Source organism: Schistocerca serialis, chromosome 2 (assembly GCF_023864345.2).
Source record: "Schistocerca serialis cubense isolate TAMUIC-IGC-003099 chromosome 2, iqSchSeri2.2, whole genome shotgun sequence".
In the NCBI taxonomy this organism is placed as follows: Eukaryota; Metazoa; Arthropoda; class Insecta; order Orthoptera; family Acrididae; genus Schistocerca; species Schistocerca serialis.
In genome coordinates, this window is record NC_064639.1 from 553,786,850 (window position 1) to 553,806,281 (window position 19,432).

Here is a 19,432-nt window from a genome sequence, read left to right on the forward strand (position 1 = left end):
ATGTATGAGCAGCGAGTATTAGACGGAGGGGGTCCGACAGCCGATCAGTTCCAGTCCTTCCACCAGGAAGCAGGTGCACAGCTCGTGTTGTCTGTAGTTCAACCATGCCAAGACGGTCAATACCGCGGTTCGATTGCTTTCGCATTGTTACTTTGTGCCAAGAAGGGCTCCCAGGCCGCTCGGAGTGGCCGTGCGGTTTGAGGCGACATGTCATGGACAGCGCGGCTCCTCCCGCCTGAGGTTCGACTCCTTCCATGGGCATGGGTCTGTGTGTTGTTCTTAGTATAAGTTAGTTTAAAGTAATGTCTAAGTCTAGGGACCGATGACCTCAGCAGTTTGGTCCCTTAGGAATTCACACACATTTGAACGTTTGAAGGGCCCCCAATAAGGGAAGTGTCCAGGCGTGTCGGAGTGAACCATAGCGATGTTATTCGGACATGGAGGAGATACAGAGTGACAGGAACTGGCGATGACATGCCTCGCTCAGGCCGCCGAAGGGCTACTACTGCAGTGGATGACCGCTACTACCCTGACAGCAAAGCCACCATCTTGAATAATGCTATTCGTGCAGCCACAGAACGTCGTGTTACCACTTAACCTGCGCGCAGTAGGCTGCATGATACACAACTTCACTCCCGACGTCCATAGCGAGGTCCATCTTTGCAACCACAACACTATGCAGCGCGGTACAGATGGGCTCAACAACATGCCGAATGGACCGCTCAGGACTGGCATCACGTTCTCTTCACCGATGAGCGTCGCATATGACTTCAACCAGAAAATCGTCGGATGCGTTTTTGGAGGCAACCCGGTCAAGCTGAACGCCCTAGACATACTGTCCAGCGATATACTGAAGGTTCCTTACTGTTTTGGGGTGCCATTATGTGGGGGTATGTGGGGGAGACGTACGTCGCTAGTGGTCATAGAAGGCGCCGTAATGGCTGCACGATACGTGAATGCCCTCCTCCGACCGATAGTGCAACCATATCGGGAGCATATTGGCGAGACATTCGACTGCATGGACGACAATTCGCGCCCCATCGTGCACATCCTTCAGGTTAACGACATCGCTCGACTAGAGTGGCCAGCATGTTCTCCAACACCAATAGTGGACTGTTGATGACTGGAAACTTGTTGCCTAGTTGGACGAGTCTCGTTTCAAATTGTGTGGAACGGATGGACGTGTATGGGTGTGGAGACAACCTCAAGAAACCATGAACCCTGTATTTCATCAGGGGACTGTTCAAGCTGGTGGAGGCTGTATAATGGTGTGGGTCGTGTACAGTTGGAGTGATATGGGACCACTGATACGTCTAGATACGACTCTGACTGGTGACACATACGTAAGCATCCTGTCTGATCACCTGCATCCGTTCATATCCACTGTGCATTCCGACGGACTTTTGCAATTCCAACAGGACAATGCAACGCCCTACACGTTCAGAATTGCTACAGAGTGGCTCCAGGAACACTCTTCTGAGTTTAAACGCTTCAACTTGTAGCCATACTCCCCAGACATGAACATTATTGAGCATATCTGGGATGGCTTGCAACGTGCTGTTCAGAGGAGATCTCCAAACTGTCGTACTCTTACGGATTTATGGACAGCCGTGCAGGATTCATGGTGTCAGTTCCCACCAGCACTCCTTGAGACATTAGTAGAGTCCATGCGACGTCGTGTTGCGGCACTTCTGCTTGCTTTTGGGGGCACTACACGATATTAAGCAGGTGTACCAGTTTCTTTTGCTCTTCAGTATATTTACGATGGAAAATCGGATAATCAGTTCATTGGCTGTTACTGGGTAGCACCACATACCAACAGTTCCCGTTACACTGCATGTATGGGAGTTAATTTTGCATGAGCAGTGACAGCGTTCTTCAAAAGCCGCTATCAGCTAAGGAGGAGCAGGTATTTTTTTGGACTGGAAGATAACAGTGCGTGACGTCGGTGGCTTAAGGTACTACAGGCGCAGATCCCCAGTAGTGGGTACACAGTGGGTGAGAGGTGCTCGCCGGAGAGACGAAAAAAATTTCAGAATGGCACACTTGGAAAAAAGAGCATCAGGGGTGAAAGAACGAGCAAAGACATCCTTTTAGTGCGAAGGAATGCGCGGGGTCACATACGATGTTCTTGACCTTATCTCTTTGGAATCCTCTTACGGGCAGCGCCAGAGCACGTCTCCAGCTGAAGAAAGCAGAGACGCGTTAAAGATGGGAAATGGAGCCTTCCAGCAATTCTTCTGAAGGGAGTATGAGCTTCAGGCGATTGGCAGGCCGATTCGTGATCCATGTAGTTGGCGGTAAGGTTTTATAGAACGACCGCTGAGATTCGTCATCTGGACCCCTAATATAGAGATCGTATGTCCAGCTAAGGGCGGCGCATGGCGAGAAAGAAGGGGCTTCCCTGCCGGCAGTGACTGAGACCATTTGCATCTAAATACCAAATGATAGTTCAAACGGCTCTGAGCGCTATGGGACTTAACATCTGAGGTCATCATTCCCCTAGAACTTAGAACTACTTAAACCTAACTAACCTAAGGACACCACACACATCCATGCCCGAAGGAGGATTCGAACGTGCGACCGTAGCGGTCGCGCGGTTCCAGACTGAAGCGCCTAGAACCGCTCGGCCACACCGGCCGGCATCTAAATATCACTAGATGGGATTTCCCTGGCGATAGCCATAGCGGAGGAGCTGGCGGTCGAAATTTATGAAGTGTTGATTTCAACATGAGGAGCGCGCAAGTCGTTTCTTTGAGGGAGAGTTATTCTGTTTACTGCAGTGACGACCTTCTAAGGGGTGCTTCTTTACGGAAGAATGCTTGAGTCGAATTTCTGTTCCTGGCCAGTGAGCAAACAGAAATCTTGGCTCGTGTTCTGTCTTGCACTGGGATAATTTCCGGTCTAGGAGGTGGCGGACGGCATACTGCGTTCACTAATAAGGCAGAGAATTGCAGGGACGCCATGTGCATCATCTGCGCAGCGGTCAGCGCCACAACTAGCGTATCATCGGCGCAGTACAACTGCTCTCCGTACTTAAACAAGTGATATGCGTTCTCCAGTTTGGCGACAGGGAAACAGTCACAGTACATGTGTTGAGTTCCATTTCCTGGCCCACTCAGGTTTTTGTTGAAAGTTCCAGTCGGGTTGTAGGTTCTCTGTTTCTCAGCACTAATCAGTATGAGCCAACTTTGGGTCCGTCTAATAACGGGGAGGGAGGGTGTCCTAAAGTCAAATATACGCGTCGCCAATCTCGAAATTGCATATAGGGTAGAATTCGATATTGTGTGTTTTATATTTGTACTTTTTTGCATTCTACATGTTTCTTAAGAAGAAACAAGTTATAGTGTCTCGTTATAATTCATTCGAGTAGCAACCCGATGAGAATGATTGGTTTGATGTGTTAATTTGAACTAAAGCACAACTCGATACTTCGTTTTATGGAAATCCCTATCCGTAGTTTGCCAGCGGGAGGGTCAGGTTAATCGTTTATAGGCGTGAGAATTCCACTGCGGACACAACACCAGGCAGCCACACATACACACGCTGTGTGTTATACACACCGAGGGTTTACAACCTCTGCTGACAGCTTTCTCCACATTCGCGTCTCGCTCAAGCCTCAGTCGGCAGATATCGGCTGAAATCTGAATCCTTCGGTGAAATTAGCATATCGTCGGTGAAGAAACAGTACTGTGTCACGGTCTATTTGTCGATTTTGTCTTTGTCAGTCAACTGATCCTTGACTCTCGGCTTAGCTGCTCTTACCGCCATAACGCCGAATTTTTAGCTATTTACAAGGGAAATGAACTAAAACAATGCAGCGTTTGTGAAATAGCGAAAAAGTAAAGGGAACACCCCGTGACTACAACAGAATGAAACAGTCCGTGACTAGACTGTTCTGGGTGTGGTAACCAACACCGTGTCAATACAAAAGCGCGGGAAGCCACAGAACACTGTTATTGCTTACCACGTATCTCGCAGTTTTCAAATGCGATTCCTTGCGAGTAACTTCACTTCATAAAAAAGGGCAGCGTGGTACAAGACTATCTGTTTACAGGGAAGAAATTGTTCCTTGGCTGAAATCCACGTATGGAAACGGAGATTCCTTCCTCAGAATGACAGCAGTAAGAAAACTATTTTGTTATTTACCTCGCATTAACAGCAGTCCGTTAAAAGTATGAAAACTGTTAGTACTACAAGTGCTTGATTATTATGTAAATCAAAACGCCGCACTTCACTCATTCTGTGCCTTAGTTATAACTGCCAAAAGTTTTTAGAATACCCACTTATTTGTAGGATTATAGGTTCTCCTGTAAACCCAGAACGAATAACAGGTAAGAACAGTACTAACAGTAAAGTTACATGCACAAAAGACGAATTAGTTTTGTATGTGTGGTTCTCCGTAACTTTGCCTGGATCATATAACGACGAAAGTAATTTTTCTTGTCGTTATTATTAATGACGTTATTGATATCGTCTTTATTGTAAACATGTGAATTTGAGCTTCAATTTTGATTACGTTTATTTACTATTTTTTTTGTCTAGAAAACCTCAAATTAAACACCAGTCACAGTTGCCATTGGATATGAGAGTACATCTCCACGCTCACTGCTACACATTGATTCTGATTGTGCACCAATTAATTCAGATAATTTACTGGAAAATGACGGAAACAATTATGTGGAAATGGAAGGCCAAGAATTTGATAGTGACTTTAGCAGATACAGGTAAAGGAAGTAAAGGAAGCCACGAAGACTGAGGAAAAAGGCCAACAAAGTTCTGAGAATGCGTGAACAAGCATATATTGAATATAAAAACGTCGAAGCAGAAAAATTACTTTTAATAATCCAAGATAGTCACGAACATTAGGTCCGGCCTTTTGTTGAAGATGTGTGAGAAATCCGTTCATAGTAAGTGTCTTGAAGTATGTGCGGTATTTAATACATTCCGGTAAACGATGCCATAGGATCAGAGGGAGATTGACGTAATCCGTCTGGTGGACAAAATTCAAACCAAACGTCCAGGGAAGATAGCTGGCGAAACTAGGAATAGAGGCACGTTGATTTATCATCTCAGAACTGAGGTGGGAAAACTTTAAAAGTGGAAACTAACCTTTGTCAATAATCATGGGTTTAACGAAAGAACCATCAGATATGACCGGTTAATTCCACGCATTTTCGAATAAACAAACCAAGAACTAAGTTCAGAGACTCTTCATAAAATAATCCTTAGGCTGCCCCCCATAAGTGCCATCGCATTGCTGCACGAAATCCTCCTCAAAACTCTGTCTTGATGCTATTCTACATTGCAAACAATATCTGTATGGACTCTAGAATAAAAAATACAAAATGAAGAAGCTTTCACCTTTAGGTCGAGACACATTAGCTTATTTTCCACCAATGCGACTTTTGTTGTAGTTACAGGCTCGGAAACTTGACCGAAAACATGTGGAAGCTGTACACATAACGAGACGAGCAGACAAAGCTGCATATAGGAAGCCCAGCGGAAGCTGTTCGGGGAACACGTTGGAATTACAGGCCGTCAAAGTAGCTTCGTTTATAAATGCAAGTGCAGTTTATTATAACACAAAGTTGATAGTTCACAACTTAACACCGTGTAATTTAGAGAATCTTGTTAGTGGTTCGAGGAAACGGAAGGATGCACCAAGTTTGCCTTACACCAGAAAAGAAACGCGATATTATTCAAAACCTCTTTTAAGTTAAGCAGTTGATACGGGAATATTGATTACGCAGGAGGCTTTGGAGGATGTTCATACTCAGATGGAGTGTGACTTTGTTCGCAGTTCTATCGAGAGCAAGCTTAAACGACGTGAAGTTACTCTTGCTAGCCAGTGTGCCCTGATATATAAAAACGCGAGAAAAAAGCTACGACCTTACGAAGTCCATTACCTAGATTACTCGTTTTTCACTATGGAGAGAAAAGTTTGTGGCTATATGACTCAATTAGACTTCGAGGAGCTGTAAGAAATGAGACCGCAGTTATGGACTTGTGGGCGATACAGTACCGTCCAGCAGTTTTTATTTGTTACAAGTGCACATTTATCGAAGTGTGACAAGAAATACTACGGCGCCCGAGCAAAATTTATGCTAGACTTTGCTTCCTAGAGACCATACGAAGAAAGACTGAAAATCAAAAAGGCCAAATCGAATCATTTACAAAATCTTAAAATTGTTCTTCCTAAGAATTTGCGCTCCAATTGTGACAACATCTCATAAGAATGAGTCTTGCGAAAACCCTGTGTTCGTGACTGAAGTTAACTGCATCATAACTAGTCTTGATGCAGAAAAATGTTGGACTAAAAATCTACGCAACGGAATTATTAATGCTATGGAACATCTCGGTTCTAGCAGTTAATCTTAAGGTCGGGAATACGCATTTTACCATCGAAATATATGAAGTATGACCAAGGAGAGACTCTGTACTCGAATCAAAGATATAATTTAAGTGAATTCTTTAGTTTATTACAAAAAGGCATGAGAATGAACAACCATCTCAAAAAGTCATGAGACCACGAAAATTACATGTACAGGATATTTTAATTATGAGAAGTAGGTGATTGAAGTTTCTCTTGGTAAAGTTACTTGGGGAAGGCAGGAATTAGCTCTTGATCACATACCTGAGTTTGCGAAATTTAACTCGCCCTGCCAACACATCAATTACAGTGATTCTTTTTCTGATGAGAGAAACCAAGAAGCTTATGCAACTGCGAACCCGCTGACAAAGTGGGAAAGTGAATCCGAACACTATTCTGAACTTCTAGTATAAGATAGTCCCAAAATGTCGAAGCTGCAAGCTGTGCTCACCATTACCGTTAGCGCGATATGGGCAGATCTATGACGCCATATCTGGCTGCCATCAACTACGCCGTAAGGACTCAAACATTGGACACCACTCTGCTAAGGGAGTCACCTGTTCCAGACGACAGTGAATGCTGTGGAATAATGATGCGTTCGGCGCCATGACAAAGAGACGTAGTCCCAATTATCTAGTGAGAAAAAGAACTGACTGCTCACTTACTCCTGCCAAGAATCTCGGCAAACCGTTCTCTTCAAGTCACCCTACCCGCCAATGGTGTAATTGTTTCCTTACAATAAAATCTACAGCAAGAAGAGGCGAACTGTTAAAAATCAATAACCTCGCTTTATTCCTCATTTTTGCTGAAAACTTCGCACCACTTACTACGTTCTCCGGACGTCATACCAATTTCACCAATCGGTGCTCTCTCAAGCAGGAGAGCTAGCATCGCATTATAGGTCGCTGGAAGAGCCTAAAAATTCTGTGCTATAGACTTTCTGTCGAATCTGCAGAATCTTAGGAGCTTGTAACATATTATAGATGTTTTACAGGTTTTTTAAGACAGCTGAGAGATGTTTATCAGCTGAATGTACCTTTCTGAGCATGTCCCAGGCGCCATCATCCGGAAAGAATACTTTCAGCTTGCCCATCCAAAATGGGTGCGTGCAATAAACCACACAATAAGCTGGACGCCAATATAGCGCTAGCCGAGGTGACATTCCCCCTGGCAACACGAGGGTAGCTTCCACTAGTCGAACCCCCAGCTAGTAGTTCTTCAAAGGGCGCACTTCCTCGGCTATCGTTGGACCAGTTACGGCGTCCACTCTTGCGACTCTCCTGCCAAATATCCTCAGTAAGTCTTACTGCTAAATGCTAAGACTCATCCGCTGTAATGATGGAAAAACAAGGAGCCTTGCGTCGCCCCCATCGGGCTCGGCGATGCTTCAAACACAAAACAAGCAGAATGAGATTTTCACTCTGCAGCGGAGTGTGCGCTGATATTAAACTTCCAGGCAGATTAAAACTGTGTGACGGACCGAGACTCGAACTCGGGACGAGATAATGACAGAACTAAAGCTGTGAGGACGGGGCGTGAGTCGTGCCTGGGTAGCTCAGATGGTAGAGCACTTGCCCACGAAAGGCAAAGGTCCCGAGTTGGAGTCTCGGTCCGGCACACAGTATTAATCTGACAGGAAGTTTCACAACACAAGCAAAAAGAAAGCTAGTCTCATAAGTTCGTGTGAGGTGGGTTAAAGATGTCTCATTGGCACCAAATACGCGACCTTGAACGTGTCACATAACGGAAAGGCCGCCATCCTCTGCCCCTTACTCACATATCGATGGCCGCCACCTACGTGCAGTCCTGGCATTATTATACGATGTAGAACGGCCAGAGTATGGTCAATAGAAAGCAGTGGAATGACTTCACCTGTAACGCAACGGATGTGAAGATAGGAAACATATTTACTTACGGAATCGTAACAGCAAATTCATCCTCCATCACACACACACACACACACACACACACACACACACACACACACACACACACACACACACACACATATATACACATTATCGAAAATAGAGCGGTCTAGGGGTAGCGTCTTTGATTCATAATCAAAACGCCTTCGGTCCCGGGTTCGATCCCCGCCACTGCCTCAATTTTGATAAATAATCAGCATTGGCGGCTGAAGACTTCCGGCATAAGAAGTCAGCCTCATTCTGCCAACGGCCTTGTCAAAGAGGGCGGAGGAGCGGATAGAGGTTCAGGGCACTCTCTTGTTCTAGGGGTGGGAAATTGCCCCTAAAGGCGGAAGAATCAGCAATGATCAACGACATGAGGATGCAGAAGGCAATGGAAACCACTGCATTAAAGACACGTAACGTGTATCCACAGGACATGTGGCCTGTAATTGAAGAAGTGTCATGATGATCACTCCATTGGCAAAAGATTCCGGAATAGTCCCCCATTCGGATCTCCGGGAGGGGACTGCCAAGGGGGAGGTTACCATGAGAAAAAGACTGAATAATCAACGAAAGGATAACGTTCTACGAGTCGGGGCGTGGAATGTCATATGCTAGAACGTGGTAGGGAAACTAGAAAATCTGAAAAGGGAAATGCAAAGGCTCAATCTAGATATAGTAGGGGTCAGTGAAGTGAAGTGGAAGGAAGACAAGGATTTCTGGTCAGATGAACATCGGGTAATATCAACAGCAGCAGAAAATGGTATAACAGGTGTAGGATTCGTTATGAACAGGAATGTAGGGCAGAGGGTGTGTTACTGTGAACAGTTCAGTGACCGAGTTGTTCTAATCAGAATCGACAGCAGACCAACACCGACAACGATAGTTCAGGTATACATGCCGACGTCGCAAGCTGAAGATGAACAGATAGAGAAAGTGTATGAGGATATTGAAAGGGTAATGCAGTATGTAAAGGGGGACGAAAATCTAATAGTCATGGGCGACTGGAATGCAGTTGTAGGGGAAGGAGTAGAAGAAACGGTTACAGGAGAATATGGGCTTGGGACAACGAATGAAAGAGGAGAAAGACTAATTGAGTTCTGTAACAAGTTTCAGCTAGTAATAGCGAATACTCTCTTCAAGAATCACAAGAGGAGGAGGTATACTTGGAAAAGGCCGGGAGATACGGGAAGATTTCAATTAGATTACATCATGATCAGACAGAGATTCCGAAATCAAATACTGGATTGTATGGCTTACCCAGGAGCAGATATAGACTCAGATCACAATATAGTAGTGATGAAGAGTAGGTTGAAGTTCAAGACATTAGCCAGGAAGAATCAATACGCAAAGAAGTGGGATACGGAAGTACTAAGGAATGACGAGATACGTTTGAAGTTCTCTAACGCTATAGATACAGCAATAAGGAATAGCGCAGTAGGCAGTACAGTTGAAGAGGAATGGACATCTCTAAAAACGGCCATCACAGAAGTTGGGAAGGAAAACATAGGTACAAAGAAGGTAGCTGCGAAGAAACCATGGGTAACAGAAGAAATACTTCAGTTGATTGATGAAAGGAGGAAGTACAAACATGTTCCGGGAAAAACAGGAATACAGAAATACAAGTCGCTGAGGAATGAAATAAATAGGAAGTGCAGGGAAGCTAAGGCGAAATGACTGCAGGAAAAATGTGAAGACATCGAAAAAGATATGATTGTCGGAAGGACAGACTCAGCATACAGGAAAGTCAAAACAACCTTTGGTGACATTAAAAGCAACGGTGGTAACATTATGAGTGCAACGGGAATTCCACTGTTAAATGCAGAGGAGAGAGCAGATAGGTGGAAAGAATACATTCAAAGCCTCTAAGAGGGTGAAGATTTGTCTGATGTGATAGAAGAAGAAACAGGAGTCGATTTAGAAGAGATAGGGGATCCGGTATTTGAATCGGAATTTAAAACAGCTTTGGAGGACTTACGGTCAAATAAGGCAGGAGGGATAGATGACATTCCATCAGAATTTCTAAAATCATTGGGGGAAGTGGCAACAAAATGACTGTTCATGTTGGTGTGTAGAATATATGAGTCTGTCGACATACCATCTGACTTTCGGAAAAATATCATCCACACAATTCCGAAGACGGCAAGAGCTGACAAGTGCGAGAATTATCGCAGAATCAGCTTAACAGCTCATGCATCGAAGCTGCTTACAAGAATAATATACAGAAGAATGGAAAAGAAAATTGAGAATGCGCTAGGTGACGATCAGTTTGGCTTTAGGAAAAGTAAAGGGACGAGAGAGGCAATTCTGACGTTACGGCTAATAATGGAAGCAAGGCTAAATAAAAATCAGGACACTTTCATAGGATTTGTCGACCTGGAAAAAGCGTTCGACAATATAAAATGGTGCAAGCTGTTCGAGAATCTGAAAAAAGTAGGGGTAAGCTATAGGGAGAGAGGGGTGATATACAATATGTACAACAACCAAGAGGGAATAATAAGAGTGGACGATCAAAAACGAAGTGCTCGTATTAAGAAGGGTGTAAGACAGGGCTGTACCCTTTCACCCCTACTCTTCAATCTGCACATCGAGGAAACAATGATGGAAATAAAAGAAAGGTTCAGGAGTGGAATTAAAATACAACGTGAAAGGATATCAATGATACGATTCGCTGATGACATTGCTATCCTGAGTGAAAGTGAAGAACAATTAAATGATCTGCTGAACGGAATGAACAGTCTAATGAGTACACAGTATGGTTTGAGAGTAAATCGGAGAAAGACAAAGGTAATGAGAAGTAGTAGAAATGAGAACAGCGAGAAACTTAACATCAGGATCGGTGGTCACGAAGTCAATGAAGTTGAGGAATTCTGCTACCTAGGCAGTAAAATAACCAATGACGGACGGAGCAAGGAGGACATCAAAAGCAGACTCGCTATGGCAAAAACGGCATTTCTGGCCAAGAGAAGTCTACTAATATCAAATACCGGCCTTAATTTGAGGAAGAAATTTCTGAGGATGTACGTCTGGAGTACAGCATTGTATGGTAGTGAAACATGGACTGTGGGAAAACCGGAACAGAAGAGAATCGAAGCATTTGAGATGTGGTGCTATAGACGAATGTTGAAAATTAGGTGGACTGATAAGGTAAGGAATGAGGAGGTTCTACGCAGAATCGGAGAGGAAAGGAATATGTGGAAAACACTGATAAGGAGAAGGGACAGGATGATAGGACATCTGATAAGACATGAGGGAATGACTTGCATGGTACTAGACGGAGCTGTAGAGGGCAAAAACTGTAGAGGAAGACAGGGATTGGAATACGTCAAGTAAATAATTGAGGACGTAGGTTGCAAGTGCTACTCTGAGATGAAGAGGTTAGCACAGGAAAGGAATTCGTGGCGGGCCGCATCAAACCAGTCAATAGACTGATGACCGAAAAAAAACAGCACTAATAGCAACAGGCGGAAAAGAAGGTAATAAAATAAGCTGCATAGTACGAATCAGCGTTCAACATTAAATATAATTATCTCTATATAAGGACAAAGCATTACCAAACTTTGGAGCTGAGTGTCTCTTCCAGAACCAGCCCATTTGTGCAACAATGAGAAAAGTAAGCGACCGAGAGTAGTCCAAGGAACTGCAGTGGCTTTTGCCTCAGATAATCAGAGAAAAAGATTGTAGACCTAAAGCATGAGAGTTAGGAGATGATTACAAGACCGATTTTACTGAATGCGACTATAATTTCTCTTACTGCTGCTGCTGTTTCAAGGCTAAAGAAATATTCTGAGACGTTCTGCATTGTTTGTATCAATGGCGTGGCTGTATTGAAGATAGTGATGGTAGCTTTAAGACAGTTACGAAAAAAATGTTAGTAGGGTGTTTCGAAAACATCCACAGATGTAGGGTTTAATGTCCGAAGTTTCTGTATGAATTACTGTGGTCATCGTGTCATTTTGAAACAGTGCGGTCACTCACATCTCCCAGGGCACACAACTGCTACCAGTCCACTAGCGTAGCCACTGGACTCTCTTCTGGGGAAACGAATCTGTTGATGTGCACACACGGGCTGCAGGCTTTTAAGTAATTCGTAGTCACGCAAACCACGCAAGCGTGTAAACTACCCGCGCGCATAACGCTGCTGCGAAATAAACACCATGTTCATTTTACTTGACAAATCGCGTAAATACAAACTAAAAATAAGAACAAGAAACATCAGTACTTTCCGCATTTAATGTGTGACCTAACATACAAATAAATATTTGAAATGCTTAATAAGTTCTAGCTGTCGTCGGAAGTCATGGAATTGCTATGTTCTTCTACTGACGGAATATTCCATAAATATTAAAATTTGATTAATTTTTCGGTTGGAGTGCTTAATAAACTTGAAGTAGTTTCAGCTATTGGAGTAGTCCATCAGTCGTATTGTATTCTCAAAGTATACTGAAACAGTAGTGAAAATTTCATCAGCATTTGTAGAATAAATAAATACCCCAGAGGAAGTATCTCGTACTTGCTTATGCGGTCTGGTGTAATAGAAATTTGATGACCGCCGATTCAAGAAGTATTTTACTGCCGAGTTATTAAAGGTCTTTCCTGTATAAGGCATGAGACAAAACTACTACAGTGACAGAAAATATATGCATTCGTAATTAGCTCAGATAGCAATTCAACTGACTTAATATTGTTTTCTCTAGAATCGTCGGGCTCAAGTAAGTCTTGACTTTCTCAGTGCGTTTGCATTTCAGTTCTTCCCTATTCCCCTGCGTTATTACTCCCTTGTAACCATCTTCCGGTCAGCATCTCATTGAACAAAAACACAAGTAATGCATAGGTACGGTTAAATAAATCCTGAATGAGATTATTGTACCTAATTTTATCTAAAGATATTTGTATATATATCAAAACTGAATTAGTGGGTAAATTTCTTCGAGTACTTCTGTCAAGGTGAAACCTTCACAAACACTTTAGGTAAAATTAGATACTTATATTTATTTATTTACTTTTTGCTTGGAGCGAAATTAATGGATCTGCCCGAATTCCGATGGTTACTCCCTGCTTCAAATTAAGTACACCTTCAGTCGCGGCATCCAACCAGAAAATGATGGGATACGAGGAGGGAAGGAGTAATACAGCCGTATAAAGAAAAAACGAAAATAGGTTTATATCACTTGGATGACAGCGCATTGTAACAGCCAAGACACAGAGTTACAAGCAAAGGCCGAGCCATTCATATGATTATACAGTACAGTCTCGCGGTGGTACGAATTGATTAAATCGGTGCAGGAACCTCGATAACGTATTGACACTCACGTCCATTTGCCTGAAACGCGCAACATTGTTATTGACATTGTGGTCGGAGTCAACAAATGGCCAAATAATTAAAAATGTTGCACATACTCTTCTATGCGTGTAGGTGTAGCTAATTAAAAAGAGCAATACTTATGTAACGTTGGAGAAGACGTAGTTGCGACATTTTATTATGGTTAACGTTAGCTGTGAGTTCCGTTTATTATGATAATTAGAGATCGAATAAAATAACTTCCTGACTGACAAATGGCACTGGAGGAGTGGAGTGTTGCCGTGGTGGAGGATATCCCATTAAAATAAAACAAGCAACACAACAAAGACTGGCGCCAGAAACGGAACTACAACTGGCTGGCGGCTGGCCATTACACCTCATTCGCTGAGAGGTCACTCACAAAGTTATTTGAAACCAGGTACACGGTTTACCTGCTCCATGATGTTGTGTGCGCCCCAACAGTAGAGGAACACCTGAGCTCCGGGTGTCGGCAGGTAAGACGCGCATTTGAACACAGCGCTTATGTCTGGATTCTGCAAACGAAAGTTGCTGGTATCAGTTATCGGAGTCAGGAGCTTCCACTGTTAGAGTAGGGTAGCAACAATAATTTTAGTATTTTCTACAGTTGCGTGCAGGTGAACAAAAGCTTAAACATTAACTTGATAATCAAACTTGTATCATCAACTTAAAACTGTTCCCAATTTATGTGCCCTTTAAGGTTCTATACGTTGACAGGTTGCCAGTAAATATCAATGTTTTCAAAACATATCGTACTTAATAAATTGCGTCAAAGCCGATTTGTGCATTTGCTACTGAATGTACAGGTCTTCGTGTTATGTAGAAGGAAAATAAACACGTTTTATTGATCTCTCAGGGAATAGTTATACGGCTGATCTTTTCAAGAAGACAGCAGACGTCATTTCTATACGCGTACGTCTGCACTAGTGGTAACTGCACTGTGTTTGCCATGATGTGCAAGTAACTTATTATCGATATGATCATGATGGGCCCCACCCATATCTCCATGCGACCTGCGTCCACTGAGAGTTAAGAGCTGTTAGCAATAGTATTTACATGATTTAGTGTTATATACAGCATACAGTGATTAGATGATTCTGTGTGGTGGAACTTTTCGCATGTTACTGTCCAGCACTGAACTGTTGAATGACCCGCTTCAACTCAGATGCTAAACGAAGACATTCATCCACACATTGGCCACTACAACTGCTCCCAATGACGGATCCAGTCTTCACATGCCGAGCGAGTTGATCCAGTTGTGACGCACTGGTCCGGTACTTGGGACGACGGCGATGCAGAAAGACATCCAGCCATAGAAATTTAGGTATCCCAGACCTCCCTAAATTGTTTATATCATCCATCTTTATCTTTGCCTAATCACTGCTTTTGTACCATCTCTTATACCTCTTCGCCGACGGACGTTAGAAAACAAATCATCCTTCTTGCTTCCAACATATGGCATTTCAGAGACAGAACGTTCATGCGTTTACTCCGATGCCGATGTCGTCGTAAGCAATTGCGTTGACGTCTCACGTTTCGTCCAACGTGTACGCAAGGTCGTGTGTTATATATGGGCTGCAAATATCACGGCCATCAGTCATGCCGTGCTGGTCTCCGTAATAAAAATCGTCCACTGTAATAATTCGTTTGTCATAGATCTTCCACTATTTTGCGTTTGTTGGTTTCACAGTCTCTGAAATCGTAATATCTTATTTCTTCATGTCACACGACCGAGCGGGGTGGCGCAGTGGTTAGACACTGGACTCGCATTCGGGAGGACGACGGTTCAATCCCGCGTCCGGCCATCCTGATTTAGGTTTTCCGTGATTTCCCTAAATCGCTTCAGGCAAATGCCGGGATGGTTCCTCTGAAAGGGCACGGCCGACTTCCTTCCCAATCCTTCCCTAATCCGATGAGACCGATGATCACGCTGTCTGGTCTCCTTCCCCAAAACCAACCAACCAACCATGTCACACGCTGAATATTAACACATCTATTCTGAGTGACCACCTTCTGTATTGTGAAGAAAGTAACAAATTTTATATCTATACTTACAAATTGTAAACCGCCCTACAATGTGGAGGATATATACTATACTATCACTATCGTCCCCGCACCCCATATCTCCTTCCCTAGTCTAAACTTGACGTTCTCTGTAGAAACTTGAACGAATCCGGTTTCATCGCCACTGAAATTCTTGAGAGGTAAGTGAGAGGACGTCTCTTTTCCAAATCTGTGGTGTCGTAACTTCAACAATAACGTCTCTGTGATGCAAAACGCCTCATTTGTAGAGTATGTCACTAAGTGGAGCTACAGTTATACATGTATCTCTCCTTATCCTGATACAAATATAATGATTTTGTCTGTTGAGACTCTCAATGTCACGAACAGTATCAAAAATCGCCCTAACGGAAGTTATGTGAGCTTCCTTATTTATGGATGAATTAATTTCTTCTCGGAGCTTTTCCAAGGAATTTCAAAACGACATCTGGATTTTTCATAACTTGTTTCATGTGGTCTTGCCACCCTCAATCGCCCCTACTAGTTATTTGAGTGTTATGCCTGTTAGCCTGTGACTTATCACAAACGGCGTAATGCAAGAATAATTGCTCTTCCACGCTCAAATGAAGTCTTCCGTCCACATTCAGTACTATCCAAGTGATGCTGGCAGTGAAATAAATTTGGTTCTCCTAAATACAATGCCGGAAAAGTATCAAGACCGTCAAGGACAACGTCATTTTATTGACAAATGAGATGACAGGTAGTATGTGATAAATTCAGATCAAATGGAACACTCATGTCAAAGTAAAGGTTGCCAAAACAGTCGCGTCAATATGCAACGTACCCCCAGATGGTGCCACACACGTATGTACTTCCCATGAAAACGATCAAAAGGTGCCAAAATGCATCCTGCGGTAGACTGTCCAAGCATCTCGCTCCTTTTTCTCCAATTTGGCACTGATACTTACAGACGAGTTAAGTTCACGTTTATTCATGATCAATTGGTGTGAGATCTGATGATCTTGATGGCCAGGGTAGTTGTCTTAGACCACGAAGAGCACATTGCTTCGCACCACAAATGTCCTGCTGAAAAAGCACATCTCCTCCCTGTCGAGGAAATGGCAGTAGCCATTGTGCAATCTAGCGGGCACCGGTTACTTTACCATGCAGAAACACCAAATGTGACCGTGAGTTGTAACTGATGGCTCAACACACGATGAAACCTTGGATGGGACCTGTACGTCGCGGGCGAATGCGCCCTGGAATAGGCAGCTCCACAAGTCAATGCCATACATCTGTATGTCCACCAACCCTTACAGACAGAGGGCAACAGAATGCCATTGCCATCTCCACTCGACTCTTTCACGACGCCAGAGTACCCACACTTGGCGCAGTCGAGATGTCAGTTGTAGCCTGGGGAGAGGCATTTGTGATCTTAATACTGCTGCAAGCAGACGCTACCTTATGATCCCTCATGACACAAAAGTTGCAACATATTCCCTAGATAACGTTCGATAGGACACCACTGCTCGGACGATGCGGTGCCCTTGGTGTGTCCAAGTAAATGTTAGTTAGGTCCACAACCTGATATACATGTTTGGGAATGTTCCACAGACCGCACTTGAAAGCAGCGACGCGCCATTGACACGCTGTGTTGAGCACATATGGCAATCCGTCGATACGTCTGTCCAGCTTACTGCAAGCCCACACTGCGACACAGTTTACTTGGCTGAAGCTGTTCAACAGGATCACATACTAGTCGGGGGAATGAACTTTGCAAACACTGTTCATCTCCAACGTCGGTGCACCTCCTGCCTGCAGAGTCAAAACAGATCGCACACCGACGGCCTCGAAGGCGCCATCTGATCACCGGTGAGTGTGACAAATGAATCGGTAACACTACAACCTTTCCGTATGCACATATTGTCTAATGGTGCCACTGAACACCGTCTTTGAGGGTGCGGCAAATCTTCTGACAATGGATTTCACAGACATTATACAAAATCTAGAATGAACTAGATGAATATGCATTGGATTGGTCTGTTAATGAGAACTTACGTATGTCTCTTGGAACAGTGTCACGCAAGCAGCCAACACACTGAATACGAACTGTGTAAGAGCAATGGGATTCATGACACTCTCCAGGTACTTCACAAACCTGCGAACAGAAAAATCCGTGATAATAATTCTCTAGTGATGCTTGACATTGTGAGGGAGGAGAAATCGGTATTCATGTAATGTAGTAAATAAAAGGAATTAATGTAAAAAGCGTTTTATGCCCAGCCCATAAGTTTCAGTATACAATTAAAACACGGTGACTAGTTTCCGTTGTTTTCTAAAATCTTCATATAGTTCAGATCGTAAAAAAGCACTGTACGTTCATTGAAAAACATCATTAGCTGCAGACGTGCAATGAAATGTATTCGGATGATGGGCCAACAAAACAATGAGAGTATGTAGTTAAAAACTTACAACCTGGCCCGCTCATGAGGACGTTTTTAACTACGTACTGTCATAGTACTGTGACCCCTACTAAAAATACATTTCACTGCACGACTAACATTAAATACGATTTTTTCAGTGCCTTTTTACAATTCTAACGATATAAAGATGGTTGTATAACACAACCAAAACTAGCCATCGTGCTTTAAGTGTATACTGAAAATGGTGGTCGAGGCATAAAAAGTTTTTTACCTTAAAATTTTTTTGTTTAATAAATAGAACAGTGGATAATGTATTGTTATACTGAGTCAGCAGCATATTCTCGTTATCAGCCTACCCTAAGATTTTCTGGTGGGTCTCTATGCAGAGACACAGTTCTTTGTACATTGCTTCGTGCGCTTCATTGTCATCGTAGCCGTGGCGAACCTCAGACACGTCAGCAATCGTGGATGCGTCACGTAATCTAATATCAGTAATGCGATAAACTAGCAGTTTCAGCTGAAGTGTGACGTGGACCATGATGACCGCGAAGAAACAGTCCAAGCCAGTGCTGATGAAGATGAAGAAGAAGGAAGAAATGTCCTGCAAAAGAAACGAAGTTTCGTAAACAGGAAAACTGGTCCGATTAATCCAGTAATGAAGCTGTATGAAGGGCAGTTTATGACTGTGAGGCTCCACGATGAGCGGCATGGGGAACCATATGACACACAGCAGTGCGATATAGGCGTAGACGGCGAGCGGGAGGCGATAAGCGACTTTCAGCGAGTCGCGGGAGATGGCCGCCATGCCGTCGTCAACCTCGCAGTGTGTCTGCTGCAAGGCGGCAAGGTTGTCCGTGAGGCGGACGAGTGCGCAGTAGCGGCGGTGGTTCCTCAGGAAGTGCGTCATCTTCAGGATGCCGCTGAAGACGGTGAAGGTGTTGGAGAAGGCCATGGTGAGCTCCTGCAGGTCGCCCCAGCTGGAGTAGACGCCGAGCGCGATCTGCGAGAAGTTGCCGACTCCAAGTGCGAACACAGTGGCGCTGAAGGCGTGGAAACGCCAGGAACCGGGCAGCGGCCACATGCCGTGGAAGTTGAGCTGGCGCAGGCTGTGTTTCAGTACCGAGCCGGATGCGTAGTCGCGCGTCAGTGGCGCGTCGCTGTAGCCCCCGTATCTACTGGCACCGGCGTTCATTTTGTGCGTCGCGCGGCTTCAGCTGATGTCTCTCTTACTGACAGGTGGAACACGCCACCAGTACAGTGGCATCAGGCGGGATCCGCGATGAATCTCAGCACTCACGTGCGGTGTGACCGCCCAGGGGTCTAACGTTGTCCCGATGTCTCCTACTCTTTGTATCTCGACCTGTGTATTCAGTATTGAACGGAGTCCTCATGAGCAACGTGTCCT

The 19,432-nt window shown here is 44.0% G+C and overlaps 1 protein-coding gene across 1 annotated transcript in view; it reads right to left on the reverse strand.

The window, feature by feature from the left end:
- The window catches only part of LOC126456204 (odorant receptor 43a-like), a 38,984-nt gene extending 19,765 nt beyond the window's left edge, over positions 1-19,219 (reverse strand). Inside the window, exons 1-2 of the mRNA XM_050091957.1 lie at positions 18,384-19,219; positions 17,663-17,762 (exon numbers count right to left, since the gene is read on the reverse strand). Coding sequence (XP_049947914.1) covers positions 17,663-17,762; positions 18,384-19,219 — 936 coding nt within the window. The remainder of the gene's footprint in view (positions 1-17,662; positions 17,763-18,383) is intronic.
- Positions 19,220-19,432: the final 213 nt, after the last annotated feature.